The sequence below is a fragment of the Branchiostoma lanceolatum genome, chromosome 3, assembly GCF_035083965.1.
Source record: "Branchiostoma lanceolatum isolate klBraLanc5 chromosome 3, klBraLanc5.hap2, whole genome shotgun sequence".
Taxonomy (NCBI): domain Eukaryota; kingdom Metazoa; phylum Chordata; class Leptocardii; order Amphioxiformes; family Branchiostomatidae; genus Branchiostoma; species Branchiostoma lanceolatum.
In genome coordinates, this window is record NC_089724.1 from 14,609,945 (window position 1) to 14,631,396 (window position 21,452).

A 21,452-nucleotide genomic window follows, 5' to 3' on the forward strand; every position below is an offset into this window, starting at 1 on the left:
GAGATTAAGTACTAGTATTCTTTTCGACCGAACTAAATCTATATTTGTTTTTGGCAGACCAGAACCAATGTGTAACAATCTAAGGCGGAGTAAGTGCCACACTCAACATGAAATGGCTGTCCATAGTCCATATTATACTTGGATTGACAATTGAAGTGTTGGGTCGCTGTTTTTGTCTGTACGTATCTTTATGTTTGTAACCGACTGAAATTGTATAGAGTATTTGCTTGGAGACGCGTCGACATTATAGGTGACTCATGCGCTACAAAATGAGCAATCCGCTGTCATTACACCGCCCACTCGAGCGTTCGTATAGCTTCCGAATAAAGTGTTTTCCCGCCCACCCATTCTTCCTAATTACCCTCGAGATTTTACGGACTTCTGCTCATGCACGACCCCCCTGGGCTAACATGGGAGCCCCATACGGGAGGCACGCACAAAAAAGAACACTCATTGCGAAGACTCTTGTAAAAACCCACATGTAACTTTGTTGCAATTTGGAAGCCTCTACCAGGCTCCATAGGCTGATGGAAAAATAGTAGAAATAAGTAGAATTTACCAAAGAAAGCTGTACTCTCCAGCAAGCTGACTCCGGATCCTCTGTCATGTTATCTGTCTATTTGGCCTTTCTCTACTTTTTTTCCAGCGACCCAAGGAGCATATTGGAGGCTAGCAAATTGGTACTCTTACATGTATATCGACGCGTTATTTTACGTGCAAAGTTATGCTCCTAAGCTCGGGCCCAACCACTTCATGTAAATCGCATAGAACTAACAAGCAACTTTTATTATCAACGTATCAAAAAGTAACGCTACGATTGATATTAAACTGGAGTTTTTGCTGAATGTTCATTTATGTGCAGTCATAACAACAAGTGTAAATCTTGAATGTGTCGCATCCGAATCTAAGGAAGTTCATGTGTGATGAGTTGGAAGATACAACAGGTTCTATGCACTTTATGTGACCTTTCCTTTTCTACACTGTTGCCTTTTCTATATACTGTTAGCTTTGTTTGCACTCCCAAAATAAGAAACGACCCCGCTTGTTTTGCATTTATCGGATTGCACAGCACAATGTTGTGAGTTATCTCACCACTTTGACCTTTGTTTCGTACTTGTAGTAAAACTTGACGCATTTTATGGATGGTGATCTTTTTTCTTTTTTGAGAATGTTTTCTTAATAATTATCACGATTTGGTGGGTGTTCTCCAAGGGTGGTCAATTCGTCATTGGTTGTTAGGGGCTTAACCCTGGTGTGTGTGGCCGGTAAACCGGCGCCCGGCCATGCTCGCGAGTAACACTAGCACTTGCACTTGCGCGGCTGTCTCATTGTAAAACAAACGATGTCAACACGTAGAAAAACTTCTCCGCCTCTCTCGCCTGTTTAGAATACCCGCTCGCATATGCGGCATGCTTCCAACGGTTACCAAATCGGGACTAAGAACCCCGAAAAGCAATAATTCACACGGTGATATCCCAGCCGGCCACAGGAAGTCCAAACTAGCTCCCCACAAAGACACCTTAGCTCAGGAAAATGTCAAGAATTTTTGGAGGAAGGGTATTACTGAGCGAAAGTTTATACCGCGCGCGAGGCCATGTGTTGTCATCTTGGGTGGAAATGAAAATACAGAGGGTGGCATGTTCGGGGCCATAAATACCAAGTGGAGGAAAATAGCAAGGGTCAGGCTGCGGTAACTTAAACTCGCCTTTTCAGAGCGCGGAGCGACACAAGGGCACGGAGTTAAACTGTTTTACAGAAGTACAGCTGTGTGGATCGCTCCGCGCGCACGCTTTTAAACCGGCTGAAATTCAGAGTCACGGCCGCTTGAAGTGACTGTAGAAGCGCTGTAACAACAAGTTCACACGACATGCTGACGAGAAAAACAAACAGCGCAAATCGAGAAGTCAAGTTTAGCTTCCTGTGATCACTATTTCATTGCGTTACGAGTTTAAAGTTGCTGCGTAAAAATGTGGGTCAACATACGACAAACTTACGACAAACAAACGACAAACATACCACAAAGACGAAATAAGAAAAGACAACTACGCAAATTGACCAGTCAACTTCAGTTTCCTGTACCATTTGACTACGTTACGAGTTAAAATTGCTACGTAAAAAATGTGGGTCAACACACGACCGACATACGACCAACATACGACAATGGCGAAATGATAGTAGACAACTACATAACATAATGCCAAGCATGTATGACGGGTACAGTGCGGGACACATGTTTCTAAATCCCCCTCACATTAACACCGTATTGTGCAGATGATGTTGTGATGTCAGGAGCGTCCACACCCGCACATGCATTGGTCAATCACTTGGCTAGTGCATGTACGTGCCTTGCTGTGTGGTCGCCGAAAGGACCCAAAGTGGTCCACACAAACTTCCACGCCCAGAAATGAGCTGACTCGCATATTACTAACCACTTGAGACCATATTGGCTCGGGAGGTTATCTAAAAATTACCCCCATTCCCGGGGGAGAACAAATGAAGATGTCAGGATTGACAGCAGGGGAAAATGGAGCCATTGAGGCGGGAGGTCGTCCGCCTGTCAGGGATGACGGGTCGGTTGTCCTGTACGGTATATCTGTATCAAGCGGGCAGCCCTGCCTGTGGAAGCCTGCAGAAGCCTGGCTGCAGATGTAGCATCGTGTCAGAGCGGATCTCGGCTCGAGTTTTTATTGAGAGGGCGGGGTGTCGCACCAGGTCTGACGTGTATGAATGACGGCTAAGTGTCCGCTATGGTCTATGATTGTCATCTGGAAGAATTCCAGGACAAGGCCTGAATAAAACACATTTTATTTCAAACTGTCCATTCTACAATCAAGAAAGAAAAGAGGCTACTAAAGTCCATCCTAATTTCACCGCGTTTACAGACAAAAAGAAAAATACCTCTCCCGTCAACATCACAGAACCCACACATTACACCTGCAGAAAAGTGGAATTCGTCGTTTTCCACTGTCACACTGACTCACAGACAAAGAAGTCAAACCCAATAAGTTAGAATTTGGAGTCAGCATTTAGACTAGAACAGACATATACTGTACTATTCTACATTGATTCTCTGTCTTTTTCATGCTACTTGCTATTAGCTCAGGGGCAAGAATTCGCAATTAACTTGTAATTTTTCAAAAATCCCGCTGTTTCCCCCTACTACTTAACAACAAGAAATGCGAAGAAAAGATATCGGAATATGTAACGAAATCGCGGTACCGGGAGGCAGTTTACGTGTAGCGGGAGGTTAGGGGGATTAAATAATGTTTGCTAATAGCCCGTTCCAACTTATCTGGCCATAGCGCAGCCTAGCTGCATGTGGAGCCGTGGTGCTGCATGGGATATTGACTAAGGTAAATACAGACGGCGACAGGCTGGCTCACTCTCTCAAGGTTTCTCTTGTTAGACTCGGACATGCCGACTCGAGTCCTTCCTGTCCCCGTAAGTGCAAGGTATCACGGTAATGATAATTGACAGACGACACCGCAAACCTAAGACCTTCTTTGTTTCAAGGAGGATACCTGGTTCTGCTACCTGCACTCGTGAGGAGCAAGAAAAAGAAGAAGCAAAATTGTCTTAAGATCTATCGCTGATAAACGGCTATACTTTCTTTGTGTATGTGTGTGTTTTAAAACAGACGCGCATGCGCGGTTACCATGATAGACACTTGCTGTACAAACTACTTAAATCGTTCGAGACGAGACATTGCGAGGAGCGCTTGCAAGAAAAGAAAGACTTGAAGTTGTCGCACGAGGGCGCTGAGGTACATTCACACCTAGCCGTGCTGTCTAAAACAAACGGCATCCCATAATACTCTCCCCAACCTTGGACCCAGATCCAGAAGCTGGGTCGGGATCTCAGCTGACCCTGCGTCATGTCTGAACACAGACGGTGATACGGAAGGTGTATCAAGATAAAAACACAGGTGAACACAATGGCATTCCAATGCCCTGACGTCTTGCCATAAACAGGTATCTGACAGAAAAACGCGAAACAAGTGAAAATGATACCTGTATGTATGTATTCACTCCTACATTTCCTTCTGTTTTGTGTTTCTTCTCTTTTCTGTTGATACTGACTTTTCTTCGATCAACTTATTTTTATTTGTTGTTGTCGTGAAAACAAAAACAACAGGCTTTTGCAAAGTTTACGGGCATTGTTATATCTACGTTTAACGCTGAAGCTCCTACTGGATCTCAATATAAATCTTCGCGACATAAGAAAGTCACAAGAAAAAAACTTAAGATCTCGAGAGTGTTCTGTAGTAATCTACTTAGCATTAAGATAAGGCAGTGAGATAAGTACTTACGGAATTCGTTCTTTTGATCCACCATGACCCGCTAAGCGACCCTATGCCATATAGCAAACAATCGACGGCACGTAATACCAAACTATCTGATTTTGGAAAGGGACCAGGGTTCTTATTCTAAAGTCTAAACGTCTCGCTGTAAAATGATATACTTCTGAATGATAATTTGATTATGAATTGATAAACATTTAAGGAGGGAAGAAGAGATGGAATTGAGAAATGTAAGGAATACAGTTAAGTGGTTGGTAACGAAATAAACGTATATTCAAGTACTAGTGTACGTGGAGCGCTATCTACAAACAAATATTGTTTCTTGTCTTTGGATTTGTACCTATGGTAGCGCTGTGTGTTCAATGACTGAGACAACAGCTTACCGTTGATACCAGTCCAAGATCAAAGAATAGAAAGATGTCAAAAGTTTATAATCAATAAAGTACATGTATGGTTGATACTGGAAGATAGAGAACACTTAAGATTGAGAGCGAAAAATGCAGATGAATGCGGCTCCCTTTTGAAGGGAATTTTTGACCTAGATACGTGTTTTTGTTAGGAAGTTGACGAAAAATAACGCTGTTGTGCTTTTGAGTATAGCGGGCGATAAGAAGGCGTGGTCACCTGCTAGCTCAGGTAGACAAATGATGTGATCTTTTGTTCAAATGTAGCAACTAGAGGAAGGAATTATCCCCCGCATAGGGAGAGCAAAAAGCCGTGCAAAAACTGGAATGCCTCTTAGGGTACTTAGCGTTGCTTTCTACATACAGCACTAAGGGCGTCTCCGTAACAATAATAGTCCGGTTTTCTCTCCGTTCGTTTCTATCAACAATCGGGAGGACTGGTAGACTAACGGGCACCACTGCGCCTAGATTTCCACGGGAGATAGCATTGTGTGGCGAGCCCGTTGTGGCGTGGCGGTGAAAAAAAAACTGACCGGTGGTCATCCACTGGAAACTGTAGACTCCGCTAATAGCTTGGACTAGGTAGGGACGGGGGAAAAGTAGTGATAAAAAAAAAAGGCAAACGTTGGTGGCAAAATACGCCGCGATGTTTGTTGATACATCCATGAGCTACTTAGGGCCTGGATTATGGCGAAACGTAAATCAGCCGGTGATTGACAGTTGACAATCTATTAGCCAATGGGCGGGCCAGGTTATATCGAGGGACATCTCTCCAATTAAAGCACGTGTGTTTCCTGCGTTCTGATTGGCTAGAAAAGATAGCATCTTCTCCAACCGAGGGAAGCGACTCATCCATCTTTGACTGAGACCACAAAAAAATTTGGCTTGGACCACCCAGCCCGCCCCCTCCCTCAAACTCACTCCCTTTTTGTTGTGGCTTTTAAAGAAATTACTTCAATTACCCATGGTGACACGAGGGCTGGCTTAGCACTGACCAATATTTGACAAAGCCGGCTACAAGGTGCTAAGAAACAACCCTAATTCAATGGGAGGGTGACAACCCAATAATGACTTAACAACGCTAGAAACAATTGGTAAATATACGACAATAGTCCGGTAGTAGATTATAGACACATTGCGTGGTGCTCCCGTTGCGATATAAAAAGTTTACCGGTACCAGTGACCTCCAAAAGAAGACATTACAAAGGCGACAATTGGAATTTAATATCAAAGCTGGAAGTTGAAAATTAGTGGGAGGGGGGCATGTTCTGAAAGTCCGTGGAAATCCTCCCAATTACGTTACAAATTGAGGGCACTTGGCAGGCTTTCTTCGCACGGTGAGCTTCTTCCGGCCTGCGGCGAGGGCCAGCATTGCGTGGTGGGTAATTGAGTGGGGCCGAGCCACTTTAACATGCTGTTAAAACGTTTAAAAACGCCAACAATTCGGTGTAATAGCAAGGCCCACCAATCGCGAGGCTCGCTCAAGCAGGGATGTTTTTATCTCCACCCAGCATCGATCGAGGGCCCTTATGCTGCTGTCAATCTTCCATCAAACGTCATTTGTACTTCATTATTACAGATGAATAATACATATTGTTGAATCTCGGCCGTCCTACGGAGGCCCTCCGAGATCCAAACAGGCCAACGTGGTATATACAACAATTGTGCATGGTGCTGGTACTCTGTTTGTGTGACAGGCCGAGGATACAACAGGAGACCTGTGTGTAGCCTCACAAACAGCAGCAGAGGATGGACGCCCAGACTAGCTCCTTAACTCCGTTTTCTATCAATGACATCCTGACTCGGCGTGCTCCCGGGCGAGACGAGAAGGTTCCCGCCACCGTAGGGGAACAACTGGACATCGGGGATAGCTCGGCCCTGTCCCCGAGAACGGCGAACCAGTCTGCCGCTGGTTCCCCCGAACCCGTCACGAACACTACTACAGCCGAGGTCGAGCTGGTTAGCGTGCAGCGACTGTCACCGCTGCAGGAGAAGACAAGGGTCGGCGTGAACATGCACCCTTCCCCGCCGGGACGAGCGACTAGTACGGAAACGGTACCGACTGACCCCGAGCCCGAAAAGGACAGCGGAGCCGAGGATTCTCACGAGGACGTTAAAACTGGTAGGTGGTTTACCGTTCTGCGGTAACAGTACGTGCACATGTCGTGTTTTGTCTCAAGTAGGCTCACTCTTGAGACGTTCTGACAAGTCGGCCGTCGCCATACCCATAATTTCACTCATGGCGGGATTCAAATTGTGTGGGAGGTGTTGCTTATCACTTATCAGTCTAACATATCACTACACGAGCCATGCTTCCGTCTTTACTTACTAGCTTGGTTATATTTATCTTCAATGTCGACTGAGAGCTCACTACCTTGTCTTCTGTTTGTCTTCCAGACGAGTCTGATAAGTCGCAGCAACAGAATAAACCCAGGAAGAAGCGCTCCCGAGCCGCCTTTTCTCACGCCCAAGTGTTCGAGCTGGAGCGACGGTTCAGCCACCAACGTTACCTCTCTGGGCCGGAGCGGGCCGACCTAGCCGCGGCGCTCAAGCTCACGGAGACCCAGGTAAAAATCTGGTTTCAGAACAGAAGGTACAAAACCAAACGCCGTCAGATGGCTCAGGAACTGCTAACGCCACCGACTGCTAAGAAAGTTGCCGTCAAAGTCCTCGTGAAGGACAACCAGAGACAATATAGCCCAGAGGACCTTGTTAGACCGTCAATGTTACCCACTATGACCAGCCCTGTGTACTACTATCATCCATACTATGCCCTCCCCCACACATGTACACAACCCTTCAACGTTTTCGCCCATGGAATGACGTGATGGACAGAAAGCAAACCATGATAGGACTCTTGAATCTTGTCGTATTTATATGATGTGCATTTTTTGGACAATAATTTGTGGAGGGTGGAGTTGTGAGACATCGCCGATCGAGGCCGTGCGGACCGGTGCACCAGGGGCTGGGCCAGCGTGAGTGTGCATCTTCGGTCGCTATATGTTGTTGTAACCCGGTGAGAAAGTAGACATGTGCCTTTATTAGGTCTACCTAAGTGCAGGCAAATAAAAGCAGGGCTTGTTGACATGGCGAGGTTTCTATGATGGCCCTTAATTTGCTTGCTTTAACACCAGAAATCGCTCTTATGCCACGTTACCGCCAATATTGTTTCGGACAACATTTCTGTCGGTTCGCACACAAAAGATAGATGTGTAAGCGATTGGACAGTGTGTGGGGACAGACACACTGCTCTGAGATGTCCGGCTATTTCCTCTAGACTTAGCCGATACTGTAGATCAGTATCGGAAGGCTTACTGAGACATGTACAGTGTTTATAGAGTGATTTGTAGGAGATTTGGACTCCTAATTCCACGCCTGTCATAGCAGGGCGAAACGAGATAATGATGTACGGAAGCTGTTAGGAGAGCGGTCGCCACGGGGCTCATTTACTCGCATTAACAGATCGGCTTATCTCTCCTAAAACATAATCCCGCATGTCCTCTCCCTGTATCAGAATATTACAGATGAAAACGAAGATTAAAGATATCTTGACTTTCTAGTAAATCCAATTCGTATGTCTCTTTATTTGTAATTGACTGCTTTACATAGAATGTCTACTGTATTAACTCTAAACATCAGACACATTTTCAAATGTTAGCTGACGCCATTATTTTTGTCTAAAAACTTTGCAAATGATGTCCTGTTTTTTTACCCTTCCGTTTTCTTGAGTTTTGACTATAATCGTTGTTAGCCGCTTAGTCGAGATCTAAGGGGAAGTGTTTATTTTGTGAGAGAGTCCAGCGCGAAACGATAGGCAGTTCTTCCACTAGGATGGGGTTCTGTCATCCGTTACCGAACAAAGTATAAACTCCAGCCTTTCGTATTTCGTTCCTCTCTTTTCTTTAGGCATCCGCTTCGTTGTTTGTTGACAGCGGTGTAAAATGTATTGGCGGTGTTTTGAGTTTTGATTAGGCTTTGTGTGCGGGTGTTTCAAGCCGTGATTCAGGTGGGCGAGCGAGGGAGAGTTAGTCTGCGGCGTTTGGGTGGACTAGAATCGGGCCCAGATGAGCTGGCCACATTAACAGAATTATTCCGGCTATTAGTTGACCTATAACTTGTCAGGCGGCTCGTCAGGTTGTCCCTTTTCCCCACTTCAGTGTCATCTTGTCAAGTCGCTTGTCTGGACTCAATAGCCAGCCATCCGCGTCCGGTGCTGACCGCATCTCACAGCACAATCACAGGAAAATGAAGCCTCCAAGCAGGTGGCATCAAGCACCCTGAAACAAAGGGTGCAGAAAAATAGGGTCGCCATTCACAAGTATACGTACACAGGCAGAAACACCCTCCGATCGCCTGGCCTAAAGTACGACTTACAGAAGGTCACCTGTCGAACAATTGTCGCCCCTTTTGTGTTTAGATGAGAGAAAATTGAAGAGTACTGCCCCCACCTGTAGTGTCGCTCCGAGCGGGGCAGTCCGACAAGTAAAGGGCATGTCCTGTCTTTGTGGTGCGATGGGAGGGGGTACCACTTACGTATTGTGAAAGGGAGGATTAACTTCACAAACAGTATTGTTCACACCTCAGCCGACAGTTAGCTTATTTTTCGCAGTAAGGAACGTCTCAACGTCATGTATCGAGGACAGGTTGTTTGCTTTGTCGGGAGCCAGACGTCGAACGCTCCCGCTAAAATCACCAAAAACCATCCGTAACATTTCTGCAAGACAGACACAAAATAGCAAAGAGAAACTGTTCCTAAGTCCAAACCCAATATCTTACAGAAATTATTCTACCACATGGCATGGGTATTAAAGGCTAATATGTTTTCCCTGTAACGTAAGTCCGAAATATGGTCTGACATCTCATATTTTTACGTTTGGCCATTCTGTATAATAAACACCGGGACTTTATCATGCATAAACTCCACACAGAAAGACGCCAGACTTTACAGAAAAAAATGACAGATGCCAGTGTTTATGAAAAATAACCTCAACATTGCTTTTTTTGAGTATATTAGTGAGATGGTTATGTCTCCTATAATAGCCCTATCCATTATTTGTTGATAAACTTTGAGTTCAATCCATTATTCGTTCTTAGATAAATGAAAATTTTCAGTGGGATTTGATTAAGAAGGTAGCTTTTCCTCTACATTCAAATGCAGTTTGGGAAAATATCCAGTATGTTGTGGTAAATGGAAAGGTTCTATCCGTGCAGATCAAGCCAGGACACAAGTGTTTAACAGAACGTTCGCGATTTAAAATGCGTTTGTACTAAAACAAAAATCCATTCTATGGACAGGTGTGTTGTAAATGTGTTATTTCAGTAAGAAATGGCTTCGGGCACCAGGAAAAGGGAAGAGATTTTGCAATCATTTTTCGTCTTTCTTTAGTTAGATGTTAGTTGGGACTTTCTCTATTTCAGTAAATACTTGCATAGATGTAGACACTACTACTACTGAAATCTCTACGGGAAATTACCAAATATTTCTGCCACTTCGGGCCATAAGACCCTCTTCGTATGGATGAAGAAGTCTCTGAAAGGAAGGTTAAGTCGAGATTAGCAAATATGGGTAATATTTCCGGGTCGTACTGTTCCACAGCTAACTCCTCCAGCCCACCTAGGTTGTGGACCCGATGGCGTGGAACCGCAAAAATTCTGAGAACGTTTTCAGTCATCTACCAGTGCGTTCCTTCCCCTGTTTTCTGGTCGTGGGGAGTCTTGACTGGGGACCCTCGACAATTCTACGGCTCATTGCCTCCGCTGGTCCCCACAGTGTGGCCGTGACAGGTCCCAACAGCTAACCAAGGCGCCCTCAAATCCCAAGACAAATCCCAGTACGATTACACGCTAAAATCGCAGCGCCATGTTGGAAAAAAAGGAGGCATGTGTCAAATCTCTCATTTGTAAAAAGATATCGTCTGCCTGCCTCGGCACACGTCCCTCAAACGGTAAATCACAAGATCGTTTGTCTTTCCTCAGCCTTTAAGCATCTGTTTACCGTGTTGTGGGATCTAAGATTGAAGAGATAAGAATCGAGGGAAATGTTTATAAGTCTAGCACGGGCCCGTCCATGGTGGCATCGCCATCTTGGAAACGTCAGCAGAGTCAATTGGAGGGTCACTACATGCCAGTTTCTTTCGATTTGAAAGAAAAAATATTGCTCCAATGTTTTCTTATCTGTCAGGCCGGTAAATGCCACCGATATTCCCTTGTCAGGAGAATGTTTTCATTAAACGTTGGGGAGGGGGGACAAGAAGATTTCGCGATGCCCCGGGCTAAGTCCTAGATTACGGCGGGTTCAGCATGCCATGACGGCGACTTTAAACTCCATTTGGATTACCCTTTTTTCCTCAATAATCGGACAATGACATTTCCCTGTGGCTCACCGGATCCGATTTATCAAGTCTTACCCGAACGCCAAGAAACATTCAATGACTTTTTAAGCCGAAAATACGATCACAAAATGACCCCCAGGCCCCAACTCCCTGAACATTAACTCTAACCACGACAGGTCGTAACTTGGCCGCAGTGTTTTGTACCGTGTCTCTCAAAGATGAAGATATAGAGTTTCTTAGTCAGAAAGAGTCGAAGAACATCGACACGTATCCTTGTCCGCAAACACTTTATGTTTACTGTTGTGGTCAAACACTTAAAGATGTTTACCCTTATAGCAAATCTCAAAAGAATGTGTAGGTAAGCTTGCGAAATAACCCTTTCTTCTGACAGACATACTCTTCATTGATAGTTTTGCTATTCATGATTAGACAGCTAGGAAAACAGCCATTTCCAAACAGTGAAAACTGAACTACTTGTTTTCGTGTTGATTCTTTGTTGTAACGTACGTGATAAGTAAGACATGTGGTTCTGTTCATAGTGCATATGTCCGCTTATGTCTGAACCCGGCCACCTGAATCAACTACCCGCTGCGCCAAATGTGTATGTATATATGTGTATATATATAGCTCCTGTCAAAAGGCAGAAACTTTGGACATAAATCTACGGATGAAGGATCATAACAGGTACAGGATAACACTCTGTTCTTATATGGAATGTTGGAGGAAGGCCATATAAGTTGTGCAGACAGACTTACATGTGTACCTTTCTCACTGTATATTGGTATTCGCTCATTCGAAGAAATGATACCGAATGCCGTCTATCGGGATAATTTGACCTCTGTTTTCTCTTATTTTTCATGTATCGCCAGACTTTTCTGTGACAGAAAGAAAACGTGAAAAAATTCAACATTTTACTTACTTGGAGCTGATTGCAACATTGTAACTCGCACTTGTGTTGCAAACAGAAAGTACGCCTTTTTTCTTAATGAAGTCGAGTCTTTTTGTGCATCAACTGAATTGCAGAAATATACAAATGGTATGTGTCTGTATTTTGTAAAATCTAGGTTAGAGTCAGCTACTGCAAGCGGGTTGAAAATGTTTTGAGTAAACTTAAAGAGTGCTATGAAATATACATTACAAAATGCTTTCTCTGATATTTTCCTTTGTCTCGTGTTAGCTCGTAGTACTTAGGCAAAACGTGTTATGTTTACAGCACACTTATGAAGAGCTACAACAATGTCAGTCAAGAATGCTTATGTTTAAGACCTGCTGGAGATCTTGATAGTGTTAATAAGAAAAATCTTATAATATCCAAGCATATTAGAGGCTTAACTCGTGCCATTTCTATACGGCTAATATGTATACATATATGACCGATTTCTAAATAAGGCTCAATCTGCTGATCGCTTGACGTCCTGCTATTTGTTATGATATTTTGCAATTGATTCACAAAATATTCAATCCATTGTGAAGCTTCTGGGATGAGTCTAAAATGTTATGAGAACGAGTCTTTGAACACTTTGGACAGTTATCTTTATTTGTCAAATTGTCTGTCAAAACGAACACAATATTTCCCTTTTGTTTCAATGCATAAATCCAGCATAATATTGAACATAAGGAGAGCAATTTTAGTTCTTCATTTCATACAAACCATATCTTACATATAACAAAGAATGTTGATCATAAGTAAAAATATTCTTCTATCTTAAGGAAGTAACATATCGAGATGTTGTATGTGTGTGTATGTGTACAGAAAGTGTCCTTAATATGTTCTACATATAGGTGTGTAGAGTTTATAATACCTACAACAAGCTTCCTCGATGTGTAGAGTAAATAACAAGTCTATAGCACGCGACACAACAGAGGAGACTGTACAGCCGGGTGACGGGCCGTACCGCCTGCTAGTACAGCCGGGCTCCCCGTGACTTTGAACCCCAGCTTACCCCGACTGGCTTGTGTGTAAGACTTCAAAGCTCGAACACGAACTCGCCTTAAGTAGTATTTTGACTTAGAACATGCCCTTCCCAGACGGAGAGGGCACTTAAGCGGCCTGCTAGAGCATTTTAGACACATGTATTCCGCCTGGGAGAGAAAGAGTATTCGTTACTTCGTTTCCTCCGGTTTCTTAGAGTGTTATAAGACTTCTTAAGTTAAGGTGACAAGGTTTTTTCAGACAAGCGGCTTTTCAGAAACAACGTTTTTGTGAGCGTTTGTTTTGTACTACATCCCGTGCCATTTACTGAAGGGTCCTGCAAGAAAACCGGACATGTAACAGAATCCCGAATTTGTGTTAGGAAAGTTTGTTTGAGCAGAAAGGCCATTGGAGTGGCGGTGGAAAACATTGGGACTAAGTGGTTATATGTACCGACAACCCTTGGTCCAATCGTCTCGCGTTCTCTCCCACTCATTTCTAACCTTTGGAATGTCGGCTGACAGAGGTAGGTTTATTTAGACACAGCTTTTAAAGCAGGTCTTTTGCAAATATTATGCTGATCTTAATTCACTTGTGGACAAAAACCAAATGGACGTGATGTTATCGGCCGGAGTGGTTCGTGCGAGCTTGTTGGCTGCGTCAACCGGCCTTTTGTTCGACATGAAGGATGTACAACAATTACGGGGCAATTTGTAAGTCATTAGCTAACGCCTGGGGCGTTGTACGCCATAGGCCGTACAGAAATTATCACGGCAGAGAGACAAATAGAAGACAAATAGAATGATACAGAAAAAAGGCGGAGTGGAGAGAGTTGAAAGATGGGACTGACATAAGGAAAGAAAATTATTCAAGTGTCTATTTTGAGTTCATAAACAATAGGAAGGTGGCTACTCTCTGAATTTGCTTTATCAATCCTTGGCAGTTCTCAGTCTACTTTTTGACAAACTATCCAAAGCAAACTAAGATTTTTTTTAAAGCAAGAACGCTGCTTTTATCTGTTTCTTTTACTTTTTCAGACGCAATAAAATGTCATCTTCCTATTCCGTGATTATCTTCATGTACGGCTAGGTTGCGACAATCGTAAATCGTGTGCGAGATAATCTCTTCGTGTCTACCATTTCCGCAGAGGATAATGTGCCTGATCTGTGCCTAATCTGTGCCTAAGTGCCTGCTATAAACCCCGCCTGATGTGGGGACATCTTGTCGCAATTAGGGATTTCGCCTGGGTAGTACGGGAGTCGTTGCCTCGGCCCCCCTCCCCCCAAACCCCGCCGGGCACCCCGCGCCAGACCCGGACACCTGCTCGGTAATGGGCAGTAGTCCCCTACACTACACGTATCCCGTTTCCCGGACTCTGTTATTTTTACCCGTATGTCAAGCGCGCGGTTTATTATAGCAAGATAGCAAAATATATCGATGTGTGACATCAGGAGAGCACGATCTGTGTATGTACTAGAATCCTGGCCCAATTTGTCAAAAATTCCCTGTATTTATAAGGAGAGTATCGTTCCTTTTTTTAATATCGTATGTGGTTGTATTACAGGTAGCAACTGCGGTTGGTCGTGTTGTACATTCCAACCACTTAAGCCCAGCCACGCCTCTTTCTCTGTATGTTGTTAATTAAGTCGATTTAGTAATTACATCCTCGATTGAGTAGTCCCTCCCATACCCAGTAGGATCCCTTACATTCCTCGGGTAATAACCAACAGTGTCACTCCTCGCAAGAGATTCGAACCCGCGACCAAAAAACTTGCCCTTCACACCTTAAAAATGATCGTTCCAAGTATTTCACGACCTCGCGAAATAGGCGGGAAGGAAAAAAATGTGTGCGGCGTCGGCTGCCGACATCTTGTGTGGAAGCACAGATGGAGATGTAGTTAAGTGTTACCCAAGCCGCGTACCACCCACAAATGTGAGCCCAGTGCCTCTTGCGGGCTCCCCGCGCGGCCAGTCGACAGGGCGGCTGGTGTGTTGGCAGGACGTGTTATTCCTGCCGATTTTTCGCGACCCGCTCATAATAGCAGCCCCCGAATGACACCGAGCGAGACCCTCCGTAAAGAGCCGAAACACATCTGCTTCGGGTGGCGGGCGTCCAGGCCTGGGAGCTGCACCATGTACACCCCCAGTTTACATCGCAGATGGACGAAACATCACGGACATGTTATTTCAAGTGGCTGTATTTTAACAGACACCGGATCTACCATACGACATCACTATCTATACACGCTTCAGGCCTCATTTGAGGAATGTATATTCCCGCTCGGTTATTTTGCTTCCTCAGATCTTGAACGCATGCCTCCCTGTTCGAACATAAACACTTTCCCCTTAGCTCCTGAAAAAGCAAGAGTTCATTCCTTTAAGTCTAGGTTCCTTCCGCAAGTCCGCCTTCTTCTTATGTCCATCCCATCTTTTCGTACTTGTAATCTTTTCCATGTGAAGACAAGACCACAAGCCAAGACATGATCAGAGTATCGCCAACTTGAAGTATATTTATTCTCAAGCAAATCAGTTGTCTTGGATATTTTTCTAAGACCACACTCTTGACATATATATATCAATGGTACTTCTCACAATGCGATCTCAAGATGACAGAAATCATATCTTCGTTCCTCCAAACTTGCGACTCTACTACAAGCACCTGTGAAGCGGACATAGCTTGCCGAGCTCTATGGAATTTTTGCTCTTCCCTAAAAAATTTCACGGCCCTGCCCTCCCGTCATGTTCTATATGTTTGGTTTCATGCCAATTGCATAAACAGACCACCCGGGAGACGATATTAATATGCCGTCATTTTCCGCGGCTTAAGCCGTAGGGACGTAACTTGGTCTTTCGTTTCAGTCATCTCATGTTTCAACGCACCATGTTCGTCAATGGTCCATCCTCACAGAGCAAGGATACAGAATGAGATAGTGTCGTCCTCTGTTATTTGTCCAAGCTCAATTATTTGTCTTAACTCTTCATCAGGGCACTTGTCTTCCGGTGTGGTCCCGAGCCTTTCTGGTCTGTATAGACGACACGTGGCGCGGGCTTCCAAATATACTTCCTCAAACAGGCTGTCTTTATCCGCACTGAACACACGTACTTATAGTTCATAAGGTATAGAAATGCAAAATAAGAGTAAGCCACCATACCAATCTAATTAAGAAATACATTAATACCATCAATGTAAGACAAGTAGCGCGCTTGAGATGTTGAACTGAAGAAGAAGATGGGAACTTCAACGGAACCCTGGGAAGGAGCTTCGGCGTCGTTCCCATCACCAAGTGATTTCCGTGCGATAAATATTGTGAAATTAGAGGTAAGTGTGTGTTTATGATGAACGCATGAGTATTTATCCAATGTCAGCCGTCCGGATCAAAAGATGGTCCCTGCTAACGACTTTCTCAGCCTCTCGTTCTGTCCAAACGTGTCCTAAGGCTTGTCTGAGCGAAGGTGTGTTTACACGACTCGTCTTTCATTCCGGCCGAAGCCTCTTCGTTTGTTGCCCTCTCTCCTTGAAGGAACATCTGTAAAGAGCAATCCGATCGCACAATTAAGAAGAGGCCGCACAGCAACAGCCTGGTCGTTAGAGCTCAACTACAACACCCTAACTTGTGCCTGGGGAACGAGTGAGGCCGGCCAACGGTAACCATTAGGCTCGTTCCCTGGGACTTCCTCACTTAGGGGAGGGAGGGGTGCACATGTGCGCACTACAACAAGGTCTTCTCTCTGAACTCTTTTCAGATAAGTACAAAGTGTACCGAAAAGCGACAGGGTCACTTGAGCAAATTGCTTGCAGTTGCGGCCGCCAGAGGACAGAAACCAAAACATCAAAACGGTCAAAGGCGGCGAGGAAGGTCAGGGGAGGATACACGGCGCAAGCGCAGAGCTGCTTCCTAACGGGATGGGAGCATGGGATGCAAAAACTGATAAAAAGACTTCAAAGAAGCCGCTGGCGCCTGCAAGTCTCTGGTGGACGACATCTGGAAAAGTCTTTTGGGTGATAAGAGAGTTTTCAACAATCTGCACCGTCTTCCTTTTGCTGGGAGGTCTTCCAGGGTCGGTCAATGAATATAGTGGCTTCCCGAGTGACAGGAAAAACACATTTCAGTACGGACTTGTACCAACCTTACATCTTATGTCCTCTAAGATTTCTTATTCACAGTCTACGTTCTCTTCCAGGTATTGATGTTATAATGATATTTTCATCTGTGAGAAGATCACAAAGAGTCCACACATGTACATATGCATGAAAAATTCGGCGTCAGAAACAAAGTACGTGGTTGTCTACGCGTCATCACCAAAGACTACGGTTTCCAAAGTTCAATGAGGGAGGGGGGCGGAAGAGGATTTAAAAGATAAAAATGACGGCATTTGTATTTCTGTCAAAGCAAATAAATTTTCAAAGTGGTGGATAAGAGAGAACATTGCTATCTTAAGAATAGAGCGTCCGGAATATTCCCAAGGGTATACCGTACAGATGGGTCCGCGAAAACTGCGGTGCGTTCTGTGGTTTCGTCATCGTGGTCTTGTGTTTTGTACGTCAAGTATTATATAAAGTTAAGTCATATTTATGATAGGAATATCAATGTAGCTCAACTAGCAGCGGCCTCACAGCTGAGCTCATGGTTCAAATTGTTTGATAACTGGGAGACCCCAGATCAAATCCTGGGACAGGACATCTCGGTTGGGGCTGCACCCGTCTTTCCGAAGGGACGTAAAATGGAGGTCCCATGCTCAAGGAGGAGCCCGGCTCGAGCACGTTAAAAGGGAAAGGCTAGAAACCCCTTCCTATAGAAATATACCCTGCTACTGAAACAGCAAGGAAACTTGCTGCCCAATGTGCCACTATAGGCACTACAAGGTGAACAACAACAACTATTTATGACGGAGACTGCATGTTCAAATGAGTCCATCAGACTTTATTCACCGACAGTTAGTTTCTCTGAGTGATATGATAGACTTCATTACAAACGATTGCGATGTTGGAAATAAACTCAAAGCATGATGAAGGTATAGATTAATGCATGCCAATACTATGACAACAATGAAGTACGAATGTGCTTTTGCCAATTTCGTTACTTTGGAAAATCTTTTCTTTCCGAAGCAAACACTCAAACAGGAGGGAGCGATTTTTTTCCATCACATTTCATTTAGGTATATTTGAAAGGCTATATCATGTGAGAGCAAAAAGGCCGGAAACGCAAAAACAGAAGATTGCTTACGACAAAGCTAGTTCTATCACACTAATGCTATATGTGTAAATTACAAAACTGTATTACTAATGATAAGGGTAAATTGTGAATGTAATGACTGAAATGTAAAGATAATAAGCAATGACACAAATATCCATAGAACACACAGGGTTTTGATTACTTGCACCTGTAGTTCAGTCTCAGTGCCAGACTGTGTCTAGTGTCTGGATTGTGAAACCATCCGAACCTTCGACAATACTGATTGATATGTGGTCCTCGAACAATGCTTATTATGTCTTTAGTTTATACAATCTTTTTTCGTGAATCAACTTTAAGAACCATTACTTCGCTAAGACAATGTCGTTATTTGCTTATCTTGGATAGCAAACTTTCAGATGTGAAAATGCAACAACTTTAGCTTAAGCATAATCTCTTGATGCGGTTTCGGGTGAAATATTGCGTTGTACATTGTACTTTAATTTGACCTGGTTCAACGTTTTACGTAGTTTTCGTTCAGTTCTTTATTTGTTGAAGACGCTTCGTTCGTTTTCAACGAAAGTATGATTTTGTGTCAGACGTGATATCTGTCAAAAACCCTGTGCGCTTGTTCGTTAGGTTTCACGTATTAGAACTAGTGCGTGTATGCGATGCACTTAAATTGTATTTTGTTTTTATTTATCTACATATATGTATGTTTATTTTTCGGTTGTCTTTAAGACTGGGTGGCCTTCTCGATGGCTGCGCACTGCTTGCCAGTACCGTCCTGTATACACACATATACAAAGCAGACAATGTAAGACAAGACGATTTTGACCAAGAGGTACATAAACACAAAGCACTTAGGCAAAGTACAACAAACAGAATCTTTGACCACTCTCACTGTTATTATCAGTTAGTTGTCTGAAGGCCGCAGGCTGGCATTTTGTACAATTGTGTTGGGAACGCCATTCGAAATGACCGATGTGTCACTGTGAAAGCTAAGGGTGACCGTTTAAGCGACACAAACACTATACTACTGAAAACGTACTTTTTTGTTTTCTAGACCTTTGGTCTTGATTGTGACTTTGTTAAATGCTTCTGTGCGTATGTTTCAATGTGAGCAATATAAAGGTTTTCATTTTCGATACTTGAAATATATTAAGATATCATAATACCCCAAAACTTTATACTTGGGGATTAGACTAAAAAGCTTAGTCCTATATATAGAGTGATTTCTAGAAGTATTTAATGCAGCGGTTTGTTTCAATGTTTTAGTAACAATATCGATAGACTATGTCTATGCCGATACACAAAATACCGCTGCAACCATAATGGGACGTTTTAACCGGCGCAAACAATGTCGATCTGTACGCATTGTCGAAAGACAGGATGTCATAGAAACCTTTAGAATCACATGATGAAAAATATAGTTTTTCCTCGTTTTTATATGAAATCGAGGGATAAAAAAGAACCGCATACAAGTGTGAAAATATATTTGTGGTTGTGCGTTACGTTGGACACTTCTTCCCTACAAACAACGGCCGTGCGTGGTGTCAGCTGTGTGACATTGGACCAGGCGTCCGCAGACGAAGCGACCACAAACACTTGCTGTTCATAAATAACGGCCAACCGCAAAAATGCTAGACACACCCCAGCTAAGTCGTATTTTTTCTGTTTCACATAACTTTTGACAGCGGCACAATCCGAACACTGAAATAGCACTCTATCCGTCATGTATTTTTGCCAAATAGAGTCCACGTGAAAAATGCTGAATACACATGGCAAAGATAGAATAGACAATCGAGCATGCTGGCTGGCCATGCAGCCAGAGGCTACGTCCGACGACGATTATATGAAACGGTCTAAATTACAATGTCTATGTGTGCGATACTATAGACATCGGTAAAGATACACAAACGGCGACCAAAGGTTTTTCTGCTATATTTTTAAATCAAAAGTTGCACACAACGTTTTGACTACAAGTGCATACTTCAATTGATGTGTCACTCATTTTAGGAGCCTAATGTCATTATGTCAAAACTTTGGTATCACATGCATAGATTCATATGTATACTATACTTTCTATAACCCCCAAACGATTTTGAAGATGAGATACTGCGTTATGTACGTAGATCATACTTCGCATATCATTGCGATACTTTTCGTTCTGTAATACTTTCTTTCTCTGCACGTTGCAATGATCAGGACAAACTAGTACATAAATATGCATGGTATCTTAGCTTTGTTATCAAGTCTCAAAGAAGAAGTTTATTCCTGAGAATTGAAAAAATATTAGGGCTGAACGTCGCCGTTTTTTGCAAAACTTTGTTTTGTCAGTTAGACACCCGTTCCAAATACGAGCTTCTCACAAATTTAGCCCACTAAAAACAAAATACCCAACAGGTGTTGTGTTTTCGTGTTGTACCATGATATTTCACACTTTTTCTTAAAACAATTGCGAAGCAATACAGTACAATACAATACAATATTTTCATCGTCACTTGTAACTTTTCTGCTGTAAAATTGAGTAAGCGTCTTGCCGTTGGAATATCTTCGACGTAAGCAAACACCAGCTAGCGCCGTGTCTTGTTGGTGTCTTGTTGATATACGCGCATGTGTGTACAAAATCATACACTTGGTCCCGTGTACAGTTCGCACAAAAGACAGGAAACGTTAATGGTTGTATGACAGGCTGATTTGGTTGTTTGCCGTGCACTTATGCCGCTAGCGACGAGCGCGCATTTCCCCCTGCCGCCTGACGTACGTACATGGACGCGCCATCTATATTTTACGGTAGGCTAATGGGTTTTGCTCGTCAAACATCTGTCTACTACGCAAGCTTAAAAAAGAAAACAAAGCTGTTCGAACAAAACAAACAACTTTTTCTGTCAAATCGTTTTGAATATGTTTATCAATTCTCCAGAAACTTCTGCCACGAAAGGACAGCGCCAGACGCATGTTAGGATATATCATATCCGTGTTAAAAGTCCATTACAAACTTGTACAAATGGATATTAGGCCCAGAGGACGGTTTTTAGAAACCGCGACCATTACCACTTTTAACTGCCGGACATGGACGTTAGTTTCAAGTACTTTGAAACGGTTTCCATAGATATTTCAATTAGGGAGTGTTTGTCGGCAGACCGCCCCTGCACGCAAATAGTCCCGTAGTGGGACACGGCCGCGCCCGGGATGACAGTTAGTGGAGAAAGAACAGTGACCGTGACACTGCCATCCTTTTAAGCGCCAACTGCTGTCAACACCCACAGAACAAAAGCTTTTGTTGTGTCTCTTCTGGGCCCAGGATGAGCCAGACCAATAAAGTAACGA

At 43.6% G+C, this 21,452-nt stretch overlaps 1 protein-coding gene across 1 annotated transcript; it reads left to right on the forward strand.

Annotated features, from left to right (window-relative positions):
• Positions 1–6,244: 6,244 nt before the first annotated feature.
• LOC136430493 (homeobox protein zampogna-like) lies at positions 6,245–7,640 on the forward strand. Its single transcript, XM_066421168.1, has 2 exons — positions 6,245–6,826; positions 7,102–7,640. Exons 1-2 carry the CDS (start codon positions 6,454–6,456, stop codon positions 7,530–7,532), a joined length of 804 nt encoding a protein of 267 aa, XP_066277265.1. The 5' UTR covers positions 6,245–6,453; the 3' UTR covers positions 7,533–7,640.
• The last annotated feature ends 13,812 nt before the right edge of the window (positions 7,641–21,452 follow it).